This window comes from Hypanus sabinus, chromosome 4, assembly GCF_030144855.1.
Source record: "Hypanus sabinus isolate sHypSab1 chromosome 4, sHypSab1.hap1, whole genome shotgun sequence".
Classification (NCBI taxonomy): domain Eukaryota; kingdom Metazoa; phylum Chordata; class Chondrichthyes; order Myliobatiformes; family Dasyatidae; genus Hypanus; species Hypanus sabinus.
The window spans coordinates 142,905,239-142,923,749 of record NC_082709.1 but is presented as its reverse complement, the minus strand read 5'-3'; the positions used below and the strand labels follow the sequence as shown (position 1 = coordinate 142,923,749).

The 18,511-nt window shown below is 37.8% G+C and overlaps 2 protein-coding genes across 4 annotated transcripts in view; both read left to right on the top strand.

Annotated features, from left to right (window-relative positions):
* The window catches only part of LOC132393238 (X-linked retinitis pigmentosa GTPase regulator-like), a 71,841-nt gene extending 65,591 nt beyond the window's left edge, over window positions 1-6,250 (top strand). For both annotated transcript variants that reach the window (XM_059968241.1, XM_059968240.1), the window contains 3 exons: window positions 2,449-2,497; window positions 3,092-3,609; window positions 5,291-6,250. In XM_059968241.1, the coding sequence (XP_059824224.1) occupies window positions 2,449-2,497; window positions 3,092-3,609; window positions 5,291-5,509 (786 nt within the window). In that variant the 3' untranslated portion in view covers window positions 5,510-6,250. The remainder of the gene's footprint in view (window positions 1-2,448; window positions 2,498-3,091; window positions 3,610-5,290) is intronic.
* A 5,846-nt stretch (window positions 6,251-12,096) lies between these two features.
* The window catches only part of srpx (sushi-repeat containing protein X-linked), an 81,375-nt gene continuing 74,960 nt past the window's right edge, over window positions 12,097-18,511 (top strand). The window contains exons 1-2 of one of the 2 annotated variants that reach the window (XM_059968239.1): window positions 12,098-12,331; window positions 12,648-12,743. Coding sequence is in view for 1 of the 2 variants with exons in the window: in XM_059968238.1 (XP_059824221.1) it covers window positions 12,265-12,331 (67 nt within the window). In the remaining variant the exon portion in view is untranslated. Of the gene's footprint in view, window positions 12,332-12,647; window positions 12,744-18,511 lie in introns of both variants that reach the window. The other variant, XM_059968238.1, reaches the window with a different exon arrangement.

Sequence of the window (18,511 nt, the reverse complement as noted above, 5' to 3'; positions counted from 1 at the left end):
TGTGCTCTTTGTGTGGTTTTAAGTCACAAGCATCTTTTTTTTCACTCTTTCCATCGGTAATTTTTAACTAGTAGCTGTAGATTGTAAATCTGAAATCCTACATTCTCTAATAATTTAATTCTTTCCTCTTTTAGATATTTATTTATAAATGAATAAAATTGACTGCATCTGTATTAGAGATGCCAATCTAATCTTTGATTGAGGACTTGTAGGTTATTATTAGCCTTTTCATGTTGGAGTTCTGGTATTTCATGCACTAGGCTTCCCTACAATTTTCAAAGAAGTTGCTCATAATGATGGAAATTCTAAATCGATGCTTTTAAAATTTGTATCAGATCAATTTTCCAGTATCAATTTTGAAAAATTATGTTCATTTTTCTTTAACATACCTTTGTAAATGAAGGAAAGATGGCAGCACACTCAGACATTGTAGCCTTCCAGGAGCCAACCAAAAACAGTTTTAATCTTTTTAAATGTCTTTTTTTATTATCACAAGACAATGCCGGACTTCAAGAGCTTTGAATACTGCAGGTCTATCACATCAGTGAGGGGCTTGTTGGTGGAGGAACTGGGGCAGGCCATGTTGCTGCCTGCTACAGTCTTCATGATCGAAAGTGGTTATCAAGTAGCTCAGCTCAAAATTAAATATATCAAGGATGTGAATGTGTTAATTTTCAAGAATATGAAACAGATTTAAGCTTTGTACAATAATCCTTTATTTCATAGAACAAAAATACATTACAAATAAACTGCAAGTGAGAAGGAGGAGAGGAAGAAGGGAATAGTATGCTAGAAACACAGACGAACGATGTTGAAACACTTTTGTTTAAGGATCAGGACATGATTATTGACTGAATAATTCGTAAGAGAAATAGAAGGCACTTTACTGGAGATACCTTGATGTGCATTTATTGTCAGAAACAGCATGCTTTGGGGCCCAGGTACTTAAAATAATTTAATGTACAAGATTAAATATATAAATTGCTTCCCTAGTAGGAAAAAATAGATAGAAATAAAAATGGAAGTTGGGCCTGGTGAATGTTAAAAACCTAGATAGAGCATGGCAATTAAGATATGGTTTTCATTTTATATTGATGTATATCTATTAATGGTTTCCTGTTCTCCCACATGTATATTATGTATATGACAGAAGTGTCCATTATGAACCTTGCCATAAAATAGTGATAACTGAAAGGAAGGTATCTGGACTGGAATAATGCTACGTTTAATGCTGAGATCCAGCAGATTAATAGCTGACTGTACATAGTGTGACATACAGCAAATTAAGATCAGGTACAATCTTCAGTCAAACAGGTTGGGAAATTTGGACCATGGTTAAGAAAAAAAAATTTGTGGAAACAGTAAACTCATTTAGTTAACAAGGACATAGAGCATAAGTAATTGATTGATACAGGATATGAGCTCACATTTACAGGGAATGGAGGTATTATGTAGATAAGTGGAGGTATGCAGTCTTTATAATCAAGTGGGGTTATCAAGTGGCTCAGCTCAAAATTAAATGCCTATCAAAGATGTGAATGTGTTACTTTTTAATGGATACCAAACATCATGGGTGCAATCAACCACATTTCAGTGGGAACAAGGATTATAGCTAGAATACAAGTAGTGGAGAATCTGTAATAGGAATACAGTGATTTAGAATTTTATTTGCTGCTCACGATGCCTAGTAATTCCTTTCCCACAACAATGCTGGCTGCTGCTGAAGAATAGAAGAGAAGAGAGTACAGTAAGGAACAAAGAAAACCTGAAGAACAGTGTTGGATGTAATTTACAGCGGTGGATGAGGGGGTACAGGCTGATGTGGTTGAAGTAGATGTTAGATGGACATAGATACTTGGGAAGATGAATAATATAGATCATTCTCCTATCAGTAATCATGGCCTTAATAAAATTGATGTGACACATCACTGATATGTTCTTTTGAATTACACATCCTTTATGCTGGCTAAATAATTTTTACAGTTTTTTAAAAAGGGTCCACGCAAGTACTGACAATTACTTGGGAATCAATTGGATAGTTATTTCTGATTCTTCAGGACTGTTTTGCCTCCTCTGCTGCCTGAATAATACTAGATGTCGTAGTTCAACATTGTGAAATATTTTATTTGTTGTATTTCCATCATTTGTTTATCATCATATTTTGGAGTATGAATATTGTCATGGTTTCTTACTTGGGAAAGTTTTTAGAGCTTTTCAATCTTTTATGTAGGTTCATTAGAAGCCTGGAATCATCTTGACTTGTAGAAAACATACCTCCTGGTATCTTATAGATTGCATGATTTAATGTTAGGCTCCCTCCATAGCTAGGACAATGATGGTAACTGCATAATTTATCATATGCACATCATTTGTTTTAATTTGATAAGATTTTGTTGGCAAAAATAGCAAAGATTTTTATACATTGCCATACCTGTACTCTTTTACAAGGTAACATCAATTAATAAAGAACAGTCAGAATCAGAGGACAATGAAGAAGGTAAGCAAAAATATTCTGTCGAAATGTAATTAAAATAATTTACATATACTAATGGTTTGTGGTTACTCAGGTTACAATTGCTTATTGGTGATATAACATTAACTTGCAGTTGGAACTACAATATATTTATGAATTGAATACTAACTTTGCAAATCTTTATACTTTTAGAAACGTGAAATAACTGAGTTTTGAGTTACCAGACAATATATTACTTGACATTACTCAATTTTTAATATTTTTGTATCTTACTGGATCAATCAAACCATGACATGAAAGAGAATGATGGAAGGAGATTGTATTTTTATTAATTTGCATCTCCTAGATTTGGACTAGTAATGCTGAAGGATGAGGCAATTACAAAACATTTATTGCACATTTTGACAGGGGTCTGAAGACTAAAATATTGAGCTAAATTAACTTCCGGATGAAATAAATAAAATACAATATGCCATGAGTACTGTATATTTTTCTGGCTGTAATGGCTGAAATTTTCAGCATATGTGATAAACTTTAATGATGATGTATTGTTAATGTTTTAAAGTCATGACTATGCAAGTAGAGAGTATTGATAACTGCATTCATATATTGATAAAGATTTTCAGAAAAATGAGATCATGGAAATCTCAGCAGAAAATGAAGATGCACAAAGTTTAGAAGGAAATGAAGATTCAGAAAGTTTAGAAGAAGATGAAGATTCAGAAAGCTTAGAAGAAAATGAAGCTTCAGGAAGTTCAGAAGAAAATGAAGATTTGGAAAGTTTAGAAGAAAATGAAGATGCTGATAGTATAGGAGAAATTGAAGACACACAAAACTTGGGAGAAAATGAAGATGCAAGAATTTCAGGAGAAAATGAAGGTGCAAGAATTTCAGGAGAAAATGAGGATGCAAGAATTCCAGGAGAAAATGAGGATGCAAAAATTTCAGGGGAAGCTGATGCTAAAAACTCAGAAGATGAAGATGCAAAAAGGTCAGGAGAAAATGAGGATGTAAAAAATTCAGAAGAAAATGAGGATGCAAAAAATTCAGGAGATAATGAAAGTGCTAAAGATTCTGGAAAAATTAAAAATTTAAAAGGAAACAAGTCAAATGGTTTTCTCAGTAGAACAAAAAATGTAAGTAGTCGTACTTTCCCTTTTATTTTTACTTGTTTTCATTTATTTATAAAATACACATATTGATGGAAAGGCAACTGGTTATAGAATTTATTTTAGAAGTAACTGTGGAATTAAATTCTCAGATTAATTTTCTGATGCAATGACTTGGGAGTTATTGGATACAGGTGTTTTGCAAAAAAAATCCGATATCTATTAACACTGTATAAAGATATTGAATAATATATGAATTAAGCTGATTAAAGTGCATGGAAAATCTTGAAATAGCAAATGGAACACCTATGCATGTTTGTCATAAAAGTCGATTTGCATTTTGTGGATAGATTAAAAAAACTCAATAGGAACTATCATCTTGGCATATTTGAAAGTGAATGGCAAAGACTTGAATATTCGTGTTGAGGCAGTGGAAGATAGTAGCTTGATTATTTTCGAAACCACAAAATCAGATTTAAAATGATACAATTTGAATTCATAAGATAACATTTGAAATATGAAGTATGTTTCATATTTTTCATGTTTGTGTTTTGCTTCAGCATTCTTGAAGTGAAGAGCAGAAACTTGAGCAACGTTTCTTCCATTAATTATCTTTCACTGAAAATGTGTCTATGGATATTGCACTGATTTTGGTGAATGATACCATTATAGTAATATAACATTTAATAAAAAAGTAGTTTCTAGAAAATACTTAGTTCATATAGTTTTTTTTGTAACATTGCTTACAGCCTTTTACTATTCTAGATTTGGGTCTGTCATTAAAAAGTATTAAGACAAGCAACAGAATTTTGGTTTTGCTTACCTTTTTTTAAATAAAAACTGGACACTGCACTTACTCAGTGCATCTAATCTAACATAGCAATCCTAATGTAGTTTGTAGGAACCATTTAAAAAAATTTATGTTGAACTGCATGAAACAGCATGGGCAAGTGACCAAGAGCTTAGTAAAAGAGTTGTGTTTTATTGAAACATCTTAAAACGACAAAGAATTGGGAGAGTAGCTGAGAGATCTGGTTCAGAGGGGGAATTCCAGGTCATATGGTCTTGGGGTGAGTGAAATGGGGAGGCTCAAGTGGTTCTAACTAGAGTGTTGTGGAGTAGGTTGCAAGTAGGCAATAGTGAAATGCAGGACCAAGGCCAAGAAAGTATCCATAAATGTAAATAAATTGTGCCTTAATCAACAATCAGTGTAGATGAGGGATCATGAGGATTATGTGTGACTAGGGAAGGGTGTGAGTTGACATAGTGATAGCTGAGTTTTATATTAGAGTGGCGGCATGGCTATGATCTTATTGAGTTGAGTCTAGATGTATCAAAAATATGGAGGCAGCCAAATTAGGATTTTGAATACTTGGATTAATCAAATCTTAATTTTAAAACAAACACATTAACTTAAAATGGCACAAAAGAAGGGCTTTGGCCCATCAGTCCCTCCCCTGTAGAACAATTCATATTAATCAGTTCCATTCTCTCTTTGTATCCCTTTGTTGTTGTTATTATTGATCGTCACTCAGTCGTGTACGCCTGCAATTTATTTTCTCATGTGCCCATCAACACCTGTTTGTTCCTTTTTAGTAAAAAATCATATTGACTGAAAAAGGCATAGAAATGATGTAATATACTTGTTGCATTAAATGTTATTACCTCTTTGCCCTGATATAAATAATGATTTCCTGTGTTATTGCAGCTGTCATTTTTTAAGGGCAATTCCACCAAGGAGGCTGAAGGAAAAATACAGTGCAAGAAAACAAAGTCTGAGGATTCAACCAAAGAAAACACAAATGGAGATGAAACATATGCTTCAAATATGAACTGTTCATCAGAGGGTAGTGAGGACATTTCCTCTAATCAAAACAAAAGTAACTTTAAAAGCAAATATAAATCAGCTACTTGTACGTTGGTGTGAATACTCAACAAGAAATATAGTAGGTACCTCTAAGCAATTTGGAAGAACATTTTGCACTTTAATTGTATCGTGTTCCAAAATGGAGCTTTTCTACTTATGTAATCACGTGCCTATGAAGCCATCAGTGTTACTAAAATCACTGTACTTTGAAACCTGAAAAGAAATATTTGAATCTAAGGGTGTTTTATCCTTTCAGGCATTCAATAACAGTAATTGTATAATGTTTCAATAAATGATTGATTCAATATATTTTTGTATGAATAAGATATAGTTTGAATGTTTCAGAACAGCAGCTTTAATAGTGTTTTTCCAATTTTGTGACCTATTATAAAATGTCAATTATTTATCTTATACTCTTTTCAGTGTAAATAACTAAAAGTACAGTTTGTTCAATGCTTGACATTTTTGTAATCAGAATAATTTCTTAACTGTAGTCTAAAATATTATGCTGATGTTTGGTTTCATATATTGAATGGTAAGTCATTGTCATTAAGTCATGAATAAGTCAGGATTCTTCATAATTTTCATTTCTTTTATCACACCAAAATACAAAATATGATTTAATTTGTAAAATTCTAAAAGTCTGAATTAATTGGTCAGAATTTTCTTTACACAGTGAAACAAACGCATTCTTGGTAATTTCAGTTTACTCTTTAAGTATGCGGTTTTAGGAACAACACTTGTATTTGAATTGTAAGGATAAAAGCTGAGTAAAAGATGAATATTTTTTCCTTTTTACAATGTTTCAGCTGGTTTGTTCTTTTAGCTACAGATCATTCTCCTACTTTTCCAGCAAGCAATAAAATCTGTGTAGGATTCAAAATATAAAAGAAAATACTGAGAAGTAAACACTGTAGTTCTGTATTGTTTATCATAGACGTGCCTGTGTGTTTGCATGTGCATTTCGAATCCAAATCACTAGTCCCTGGCCTTGTATTTGTCTTAATATTATGGCTGCTATCGGTTTAATTAATAAAACTACATTTTCTATAACTGCGGGAAGATTTTCATCAGCTGTATCTTCACTATCTACCCAGAAGCTGTTCCATCTGCCATAACCTGAATCACCCTATAGTAAAGGACAAACCTGAATGCATTGGTATATGCACCATCACCGGATCCAGCAGAACTGCAACAAATCCCAATGGGCCTCGTCTATGTCAGATCAATCCATTTCCCTGTCATCATTTTATGTCCAACAAAGAAAACTCTACCGTGCATTGTCCCCTTAAAATTCTGTCTTCCTTACATCATCTACTTCATAATTTAACAGAAAATCCAAGGAACTTATTGACCTACTTGTCAATAAGAGAAAATCTATTCAGCAAACTTTCTCTGTTGCATCACCCATTATTTTGCTCACCAAACCTAATCTTTCATAGGAATGGGCTGGCCTTCCCCTGTGTAACTGATTCTACCTCCTATAATTATTTTTCTTTGATCTTATTAACAAGACACACTACTTGATTCTTCAGCTCTGAAAAAAATCATTCCACCCCAGTAACTACAATACTTACACTGATTTGGTCGCATGTTTACAATAAATTATGAAATTGAATTCAATAAACTTAATATGGTAGAAACAAAAACATCAGAAAAATATAACATTAATTAATATGAAATTAAAATTGCAGATGCTGGAAATCTGATATAAAAGAGTAGAACTTGCTACAATCAATCAGCTGAATAGGCAGGATCTACGAAAAGAGAAACAGAGTAACATTAAGGTTGAATACTTTTTCTCTTAATGGGTAAAGATTGAAAATAAGTTGCAGAGAAAGCGTGGGATAGATGGATAAGATAAAAGGAATATTTTTGATTGGGGGTGAGGCCAGGGTTACCACGACGATATGTCAATAATGAGGCTATCGGATTGTAGTTTAACAAAGGCAATCTGCAGCAGTGACCTTGCAATTTCCTATTCCTTTAATTCTCCATTTCACTCCTTGCCATCAGGTTCCCTCTAAGCTGCGTGTATATGTGGCTGTACAGTAACTGAAATGTTCCTGTGCACATAGCCTTTATTGCCATGCAGCTGGAATTTTGTATAATGTTTTATTAAAGTGCCATGCAGCTTTAAGGCCATGTAAAAATTTCCTGCTCAGAGCAATGGTGGTCCACACAGCTGTAAAAAAAAAAATTAGAGGGAACATTACTCCCTATTTCGCTATTCTGGCTGTTTTTGCACTGTCGTAACAATGTAAACTTGAAGATCCTATATTTTTATTTTCCATGCTAAAATTTTTTCTTCTCTTTATCTTTATCTCATCCCTTATTATTATTGGATAGCCTTCCTCCTTTTCTGTGTTGCTTCTTTCTTCTAGAAGTTAAGGATCCTGGAATAATTAATTCCCAAACATATAGGCATAACAACTGTTTCTTCATAAATGATGTAAGAGCATACTAATTTTTTTCTGTTTAAATCTTTAAATCGTTTGCTTTTGTATGAATGCTTATATTCAGATAAAAAGCCTTCAGTTCTGTCTCTTTCCTCCAGATTTTCCTCTAAACATCACTGGAGTTATGTTCATATGTTTGTATGTGCTATTCATTCCTAATATGATCTAATTACCATTTCACCATTCTGCATAAAATCTTTTTTAATTGATTTTTAATGCATTTCTACAATTACTACAGCAAAAACCCAACAGCAAGATGAAGATTAATACAGTGCAAAATAAACATAACAATTATATAGTTCAAAACAATGATGAGAAAACACCCAGAATAAAATCATATAAAGTTAGTATCCTCCTCCCCCCTCCCACAGAAAAAAACTCCAGGCCAACCATCACAAGATGTAAAAAATATTAATCAGAGCATTCGAACCCCCAAACTGTAAATGAAAATAAAAACAAAGCTTAATAATGCCTACTACCAAAGAAAGAAAAAAAAGTTGAAAGTAAAGGATTTAAAAAAATAGAATAGAATTGAAAATACACATGGACTAAGATGTTAACTGTCCTGTGCTATCATCAGTGGGATCATCAGTTGATCTGCCACCTGTCCTCAGGAGTTTCCGCCCGCTTATGATCAAGACTCCCTCGAGGTGGTGGGCCAGCAATGCTAAAGCACCACCTTCCACTGATGAGCTTAACAACTTGGCATCTGCCTCTATCTGAGTTGTTGGTCACTTCCATCCAAAATAGTTTACTCTTCAGGTACCTATGCAGCTACTGAAGAGTTTACAAAAGATGGATACACTGTCTGACTATCTGCCCCTCTAGACGTACTTAGTACACACCCATGATGATCCTGCCTCTGCTTTAATCTAAAAAGGAGTTATGAAAATATTCAAGAAAAGGTCCCCACACCTTGTGAAACTTTATATCTGAGTTGAGAAGTGAGTAGTGAATTTTTTCAAGGTCTAAACAGGACATAATATCATTAAGCCATTGAGCATGGGTGGGTGGGGCAACATCTCTCCACCTAAGAAGAATTAAGCATCTAGCCTAACAAGAGGCAAAAGATAATGTTCGACGTTTAGTTGGACTCAAATGTATATCTGCCTCACCCAAGGTACCAAAAAGAGCAATCAGAGGATTAGGTTCTAAGTGGCAATTAAGAATATGGGATAAGGTTAAAAAAACTTCTCTCCAAAATTTCTCTAGACTAGGACAGACCCAGTACATATGGATAAGAGAAGCCATTTCACTTTACACTTGTCACATACAGGACTAATGTTAGGGTAAAATCGGGACAATTTAGATTTGGACATGTTAGCCCTATGTACAACTTTAAACTGTAAAGGACAGTGGCGAGCACAAAGAGAGGTTGAATTAACTGACTTGAGAATCGAGCACCAAACCACGTCAGATAAAGAAACATTTATGTCATGCTCCCAAGCCGTTCTAATTTTATCAAGGGGGTCACGTCTTAGGGTCACTAATTTATCACGATTAAAAAATATTAAGCCTTTGCCCAATGGATTAATAGAAAGAAACAGGTCCACAATATTTTTCTCAGGCATCGCAGGAAAATTGGATAATAAAGGAGTAATGAAATGTCTAATTTGAAGGTATCTAAAGAAGTGGGCATTAGGTAGATTGAACTTTGCAGAAAGTTTTTGGAAAGTTGCAAAACGATTATCAATGAAAAGCTTTTCAAAATGCCTAATGCTCATTCTTTACCAATCATGAAATGTTGAATTTTGCAAAGAAGGTAAGAAAAGATGATGCAAGATAGGACTAGAAAGAGAGAAACTATGAAGGCCATTAAATTTTCTAAACTGGGCCCAAATTCTCAGAGTATGTCTAATAAGAGGATTAACAATTAGTCTAGACAAGTGACAAGGGAGTGCAGATCTAAGAAGTGCAGGAATAGAGAGATCCTTAGTGGAGTTCAACTCCATTGCCACCCATTTAGGACAATCAGACTGGTTATGAAAATAGGACCAAAAAGTAAGATAGCGAATGTTAGCTGCCCAATAGTATAAATGGAAGTTAGGTAAAGCCATACCATCTTTTTTAGATTTTTTGGAGGTAAGCTTTATTAAATCTAGAACATTTACCCTTCCATAGATAGGACAAAATAATAGAATCTAGGGAGTCAAAAAAAAGTGTAAGAAATAAAAATTGGAATAGATTGAAATAAGTATAAAAATTTGGGAGGATATACATTTTAGTAACATTAACACGACCTACCAGAGACATAGATAAGGGTGACCATTGTGACAAACTCTGTTTTGTAGAGTTCAAAAGGTTAGCAATATTTTCATGAAAAAGGTCCTTGAAATTCCTTGTAACTGTAATACCAAAGTAAGTAAATTGATTATTAAATACTTTAAAAGGGAGGTCATGAAATACTAATGCTTGTGCTTCCTTATTAATTTGGGAAGAGTTCACTCTTGTGTAGATTGAGTTTCTAGCCAGAAAGCTGGCTGAATTGATCAAGAAGTAAAAACACGGGGTAAGGAAGTGGACGGATTTGATAGATGCATAAAATCTTTAATTTTCTAAGTCTTTTTCTCAGGAAAAAGCTATCCTGAAATCCTAATCTAACTATTTAGTTTAAGGATATTTGTACAGTTATTTTCAGTTTGCCAGGCCATGGGTTCCAGCTCAACTTAAGTGGAACTTCTCCCACAGAAAACCTCTCTTTTTCTACAGAACTGATGTCATTGGACTATGAACTGGCATTTATTTCCCCTATATCAATGTTTTTCAAACATGTACTCAACTTTTTGATCTTTTTGCTACTACACTAAATTTGCACATGGCTCCCATAGTAATCCAGAGATGATTGTGTTTGCCATTAATTTAGAACCTAGCTGTCCAAAGTTCTTCAGGATCATAGTTCATTTACTTAATCCTTTTCTATTTATTTCTTGTTCCCCATGACACCATTCTGAGGAGCCCCTATCGTGATGTCCTGGGATAAAATGATTGCCTTCCAGAAACAACAACCTTTGTGCAGTATGTGACTCTAACCAATAGATTTTTTTCACCAGCTAATAACATGCTGCTGGAGGAATTCAGCCAGACATACATCTATGGAGGCAGATGGATGGTTGACATTTCAGAGTGAGACCTTGCATCAAGAATCTTCTAGACTTAAAGTAGGGTCTTGACCAAAACATTGTCTATCCCTTTGCCTCCACAGATGTGCCTAACCTGTTTAATCCCTCCAGCATTTTACTTTTAGATTCAGATATTAGCATCTACAAGTTTGTTGTTTATCCAGAAAATGTTACCCCCGTAGATTTTAACTTTCAGTCTTGCCAGGGTTCCTTGATGTCATAGACAAAATTTGACTTTATGTCAAGTGCGGTTACTCTTACTTCACCCCTGGAAGTCAAATCTTGTTTTTCTTGGGACCAATGGTGTAATGAGCATTTCTGACAAACTCAGACTCAGTGAAGTGGCTATTACTGAGTAAGTGCCATTCTGATTTCAACAATGCTCCTGTCAGGTGCTGACAATTGATTAGTTCAATCAATCACAATCATCCCTAAAACCTATTTCTTCAACCAAGCTTTGGATCTCCCTTACTAACCATTTCTTTAGTCCTGCACACATTTTATTAATATCCCTCTGTGATATATCAAAATATCTATGTTAAAAAACTTTATAAATGCAAGTTCATACCAGTAATCTCATAACATGGTAAGGAAGCATTAGGCCATCATTATCAAAACTTCTAATTATATTTGTCAAAAATGTTTCAGCCATGAATGCAATAAATTGGAATTAATAATACTTTTCTGTGCACAATACCTTTCTTTTAATACAGAAGATTCTGGAATGTATCTCCTTACATTTAGATGTATACTTGATTTGGTTCCAAAACTACAATGTAACTTTAAAAAGGAGTTTGTGTTTTTTTAATACGCCAGTAGTTTCATGTGTGGAGGTGCCTGTGTTACACTAAGGGCTTTGCAAAATATTCGGCAGAGGTGATTATAAAATTACAAAATTGTCTGGTCATGGCCTTAATTGTGTTCATTTTAAATTTGTTACTCTTCAGTCTCCGGTATTCTGCATTGAATTGAATCCTTCCATTCCAAACACTAAATTCTATTAAAATTCAGGTATTCCAAACACGTTTGACAATCCGGCATCCCATCGCCTCTGCGCGTTGCTTTTTGATCATTTGGGTACAGCGGCTGGACCTTCATTTGGAATCAGGTAGCTGTGGACTTGAACTGTGTGCCTTGATTCGGGAAGTGGTTTCCGGTAAAGGCGGCGTTTACTCGCTGCAGTTTTAATGTAAACCTTTTAAACGTGAACGTTGGAAGCGAATCATCAGAGTCCAGAATGGACATTCTTACCAAGTACATTTTTCTGTCCGCTCTGTGCACATTTACGGCGGAGGCTTATGCAGGTATGTGAGACGCGAACTTTTGTGAGCTGAAGATTTTTTTTTGTAACTTTTTGTTCCTTGTTGAGGACTGGGTTCGTCGCATGTAGTTTATCGCCGAGCTGCTTCCTGAACAAGAGTCAGACTGGATTAGCATTCCAGGGTTGATTGTGGATATGTGTGCTTGTGTTTTAAGTACTGGATTTTTTTAAGGCAAAATAAAACTAAAATCCCGTCCACTTTGAGGTGAATAAATGGAAATGACTGTTTTATTGGAGTGTCGGTTTTATTAGCGGGCCGGAGGTGGGGCGAATGACTGAATAGCTGCATATTGTTACAGTTTTACACGTCCTGATGTGTTGGGCTGGAGGATTTTGAAGAAATGCATTTTGAAAAAAAGTTTCAAGAAGAAAACGAGAACTTAATTGAAACGAGCGTAAGTTATGAACGGTGCGCATGAGTGGGAGCTTGACGTTGTCTCTCGGGGACTCGCGGGCGTCCCCGGTACTCGGCGGCGCGCTGAGTGGCAGCTGCTGAGAGAGCCGTGCGGGGTCAGGGAACCCGCTCCAGCCAGTTCATCCCAGTAACGGGGCATCTGCCCACACGCAGAAATAATGCGGGTGACATAGCTGTGGTTTGGATTTGCAGCCCACTGTATAAATGTAGACTGAAAACAAATATTGAAGAGGGGTGAGCAGATCCGCGCGTGTTTTTATTGTAGGGCGCGCCAATTCGTGTAAAAATAAACATTAATGGTCTTTGCTACTGCAAAAGTTGCACTTTACTGTTCTTTTAAATCTTCTATTGAGTTAATTTCACTGCTGGAGCTCTCTGTAACCCGTGCAGTGAATGCAATGGTCAACTCACTGTAGAGTCTGGCGGTGATGAAGTTCCACAGTCACAGCATGCTCCAACATTATTCGGTGCTGTGACTCAAAGCTTCGTCTCGTCATTTGCGGTAGAACCTTCTTCCACGTTGGCCCACTCACTGGAGCTTAAAACATAAATTAAAAAAAAAGTGAAATGTTTCTGATCACTGCTTTACTATTGTGAAAACGTTTGCACAGTGACCTCCCATCAGAATTGGGAAATGCTGTGGAAGCTTTGAGCAAGCGCACTGACAGAAAAAGGGAGGAAAGAAAAAATGAAATGGAACATACCCCTTTCCCTCTTCTTCCATTCCCCACTATGGTTCCCCTCTTGCCTCCTCTTCTCACCTGCCTGTCACAACACCCTCCTGTAACCCTCTCCCTAGCCTCTCATAAGATTCTTTCTACAGCCCTTAATGTTTTTCACCTATCACCCCCCCCCTCCCCAGCTTCTCACATCACCCACCCAGCAACACCTATCACCTTCTCTCTTGCAACACACACAAAACGCTGGAGGAACTCAGCAGGCCAGACAGCATATATGGAAAAGAGTTAACAGTCAACGCTTCAGGCCAAGACCCTTCATCATGAATGGAAAGAAAGAGAAGTCAGAGTAAAAAAAGTGGGGGAAGGGAAGGAAGAAATGCAAGGTAGTAGGAGATAGGTGAAGTAAAGAGCTGAGAAGTTGATTGGTGAAAGGGATGAAGGGCTGGAGAAGGGGGTATCTGATAGAGGACAGAAGAGAAGGGAAGGGGCAAGAACATTGGAGGAAGCTGATGGGTAGGTAAGGAGGTAAGGTGAGAGAGGGAAATGAGAATGGGGAATGGTGAAGAGGAGGGGGAAAATACCAGAAGTTTGAGAAATTGAGTTTGTGCCATTAGGTTGGAGGCTACCCAGAAGGAATATAAGGCGTTTCCAACCTGAGTGTGGCCTCATGCGCTCCTTCTCTCTTGTACTCCTTCCCCCTACCTCCTTATTCTGACTGCTTCTTCCATACCTTCCCAACCTGATGAAGCGTCTGGGCCTGAAACATCAACTGGTCATTCCTTTCCATGGATACTGACCTGTTGAGTTCCTTCAGTATTTTGTATGTGTTATTCTAGATTTCCAGCTTCTTCAGAATCTTTTGCGTTGATGAAATGGAACATCTGTTAAATGAGAAAAAAAAAAGATGGTGGTATAAATCCAAGATGGTAATGAACCAGTCTCTTCAACTATAAAAGATCATAATCACCTGTGACCAAATTTTTTTAATTAATGGATTTCAAACATATTCTGTAAACAGTGCATTCAAAAACTATTGTGTCATATACATTTTTTGTGTGTTTCTTGGGTTTCCAGCATCTGGTGATTTTACGAGAGGTACTTCAGTATTCACTGGTGAAAAGGACCTTGGCAATTGTGAGGATGATTTAGAGTGGACTGAAATGCTTGCATGTATGGACATTAAGAAAGAGGATGTGTTGGAGCTTTTGAAAAGTATTAAGTTAGATAAGTTGCTGGGACCAGACAAGATATACCCCAAGCTTCTGTGGGAAGCAAGAGAGGAGATTGTTGAGCCTCTGGTGATGATCTTCGCATCATCAATAGGGATGGGAGAAGTACCAGAGGATTGGAAAGTTGTAAACATTGTTCCCTTGTGCAAGAAAGGGAGTTGAGATAACCCAGGAAATTATAGACCAGTGAATCTTACATCAGTGACGGGCAAGTTGTTGGAGAAGATCCCAAGAGGCAGGATTTATGAGCATTTGGAGAGACATAATCTGATTAGGGATAGTCAGCCTGGCTTTGACAAGGGCAGGTCACGTCTTACGACCCTGATTGAATTCTTTGAGGATGTAACAAAACACATTGATGAAGGTAGAGCAGTGGATGTAGTGTATATAGATTTCAGTAAGGCATTTGATAAGATTCCCCATGTGAGGCGCATTCAGAAAGTAATGAGGTATGGGATCTAAAGAGACCTTGCTTTGTGGATCCAGAAAGGCCACGAAGTGGTTGTAGATGGTTTGTATTCTGCAAGGATCTGTTCTGGGACCTCTCCTCTTTGTGATTTTTATAAATGACCTGGATGAGGAAGTAGAAAGGTGGGTTAGTAAGTTTGCTGATGACACAAAGGTTGGGGGTGTTGTGGATAATGTGGAGGGTTGTCAGAGGTTACAGCGCGATATCGATAGGATGTGGAACTGGGCTGAAAAGTGGCAGATGGAATTCAAACCAGATAAATGTAGGTCAAATTTGAAGACAGAATATAATGTTAATGGTAAGACCCTTGCCTGTATTGGAGAGCATACCTTATGAGAATAGGTTGAGTGAACTCGGCCTCTTGTCCTTGGAGCAACAGAGGATGAGAGGTGACCTGATAAAGGTGTATAAGATGATGAGAGGCATTGATCATGGGGATAGCCAGAGGCTTTTTCCCAGGGCTGAAATGGTTAACACAAGGGGACATAGTTTTAAGGTACTTGGAAGTAGGTGCAGAGAGGATGTCAGAGATAAATTCTTCACACCAAGATTGGTGGGTGTGTGGAATGCACTGACAGTGACTGTGGTGGAGGTGGATGCAGTAGGGTCTTTTAAGAGACTGTTTGGTTCGTGGAGCTTAGGAAAATAGAGGGCTCTGTGGTAGGGAAATTCTAGGCAATTTCTAGTGTAGGTTACATGGTCAGCACAACTTTGTGGGCTGAAGGGCCTGTAATGCGCTGTAGATTTCTAAGTTGATGCACATTTAAAATGTAATTGTGGTCTTAAGGAACAGATTTCAGCTTGGCAATGGCATCCTTGTATTTTTAATGCTTTTTCTTCCTCTAAACAATACAGGATGTGGTCCTTGAGGTTGCTGTGGTAACAATTGCAGATTACTGCGGTGCAAATTGTAACTAGTACTTCAGCCACAATGTTTAGTCGGTGCCATTCAAGTTGAGTGCCTTGTACTGCCTGCAGTTGGAGCTTCAGGTGTTGCTATGTGAACAGGAACCCGTTACACTCCTGACTTGGGCAGTGGAAGTGGTGGAATGTCTTTGCAGAGTTATAGTGGACTGCTGTCCAGAAACAGGCCTTTTGGCCCATCTCCTCCATAGAAAACTTATTCTGCCTAGTCCCTAGTCCCATCAATCTGTACCTAGACCATATTTTGCCATACCCTTCCTATCCATATACTCATCCCAACTTCTCTTAAATGTTGAGATCGCACCCACATTCATCACATCAGCAGGCAGCTCGTTCCACACTCACCAACCTCTGAGTGAAGACGTTCCCCTCAAACATTTCACCTTGCACCCTGAACCCTTAACCTCCATTACAATATGTTAAAAAAAAATTAATCGGAGTGTTCGACCCCACAGAGCTGTAATAAAAATATAATGCCTTCTACCAAAACGAAAATGTAATTCCCATCAAAAAGAAACCATAAAATTTAGAGAAAGAAAAGCTGAAAGGAAGGGATTGTGGTACAAAAAAAGAATAAACTTAATCTAAAGAGGAGTTTTGTAGTGGGAGAGTGGGGAGGATACTAATTTTGTATGATTTTATTTTGGGCGCTGTTTCCTTATGATATATATTTGATATGTTTATTTTGCACTGTATTAATCTTCATCTTGTAGATGGGTTTTTTTGTTTGTAGTTGTTTTGTAGAAACGCATAAAAAAATTAATTAAAAAAACCCTTGACCTCTAGTTCTAGTGGTTTCTTAATCAGGACCCACTGGTCAGGAATCAGGGTGTGTCCTTTTGTTGGATCACTCCAAGTTGCAGGAACCTGTTGAGAAGCAGCCGGGACAGCTTGGGTTAATTTCACAAGATAGAGAACTAAACTCTGCCTTTTTGAGAGTTAGGACTCCCGGCAATGACGTAGGACGCTTTGTTTACACCTTGAATGGACTTAGCAACACACACAAAATGATGGAGGAACTCAGCAGGTCAATCAGCATCTATGGAAACAAGTTAACAGTCAACGTTTTGGGCCAAGGCCCTTCATAAAGACTGGAGAGAAAAGATGAGAAGCCAGAGTAAGAAGGTGGGGAGAGGGGAATGAAAAAAATTCAAGTTAGTTGGTGATAGGTAAAACTGGAAGAGGGGAAGTAAAGAGCTGGGAAGTCGATTGGTGAAAGAGAGGAAGAGCTTGAGAAGGGGGAATCTGATAGGAGAGGACAGAGTCCATGGAAGAAAGGGAAGGGATTGGAGCATCAGTGGGTGGTGAACAGGTAAGGAGATAAGGTGAGAGAGGGAAATGGGAGTGATGAAGTGGGGGAGGGGGTGGCAATTACCGGAAGCTGTTGGAGGCTATTGAGATGGAATGTTCCTGCAACCTGAGTGTGGCCTCATCACAGCAGTAGAGGAGGCCGTGCTCTGACATGTCAGAATGGGAATGGGCAGTAGAATTAAAATGGATGGCTACTGGTTTTTCTCAGCGACGTGGTCTATGTTGGGTCTCACTGATATATAGGAGGTCACACCAGGAGCAGGGGGGGCTGTAGATGACCCCAACAGACTCATAGGTGAAGTGTCCCCTCACCTGGAAGGACTGCTTGGGGCCCCGAATGGTAGTGAGGGAGGAGGTGTAGGGGCAGGTGTGGCACATGTTCCACTTGCCAGTAAGTGCCAGGAGGGATATCAGTGGGGAGGGGCAAATGGATAAGGGAGCTGCATAGGGAGTGATCCCTGTGGGAAGTGGGGAGGAGGAAAGATGTGTTTGGTGGTGGGATCCTACTGGAGATGTCGGACGTTACAGGGAATTATGTGCTGGATGTAGAAGCTGGTGGGGTGGTAGCTGAGGGCAGGAGGAATGCTGCCCCTGGTGGGACGGTGGGTGGATAGATTAAGGGCAGCAGTGGTGGTGAAGGAAGGGAAGCCCCATTCTTTGAAGAAGGGGGACATCTAATTAGTTCTGGAATGACAAGTCTCATCCTGAGAGCACATGCAGCTGAGATGGAGGAATTGAGAGAAGGGGATTGGCCTTTTTAAAAGTAACAGGGTGAGAAGAGGTATTGTCCCGGTAGGTGTCAGAATCAGTGTGCTTTAGTAGGAGGTGTGGGGTAAGAGAACTATGAGGTTGGTGGCAGTGGATGGGAAATTACCAGAATTAATATGGTCAGTGATAGGCTGGGGAACAGTGGCCTGCTGCTCCTTAGTGGGATCCTAGTTAAGTCAGAGGAGATGTCTGAGAATTGTCACTTGGCCTCAGCAGTCGAGATCAGTCCAGCAGCCTACTACAGTGCCCCCTATCTGTGGGTTTGATAATGAGGTTAGGATTAGTGTGGAGAGAGTGGAGGGCAGTGCTTTCAGAAAGAGTGAGGTTAGGATTGGAGAGGGGGTGCTGAAGTCGAGATGGTTGATGT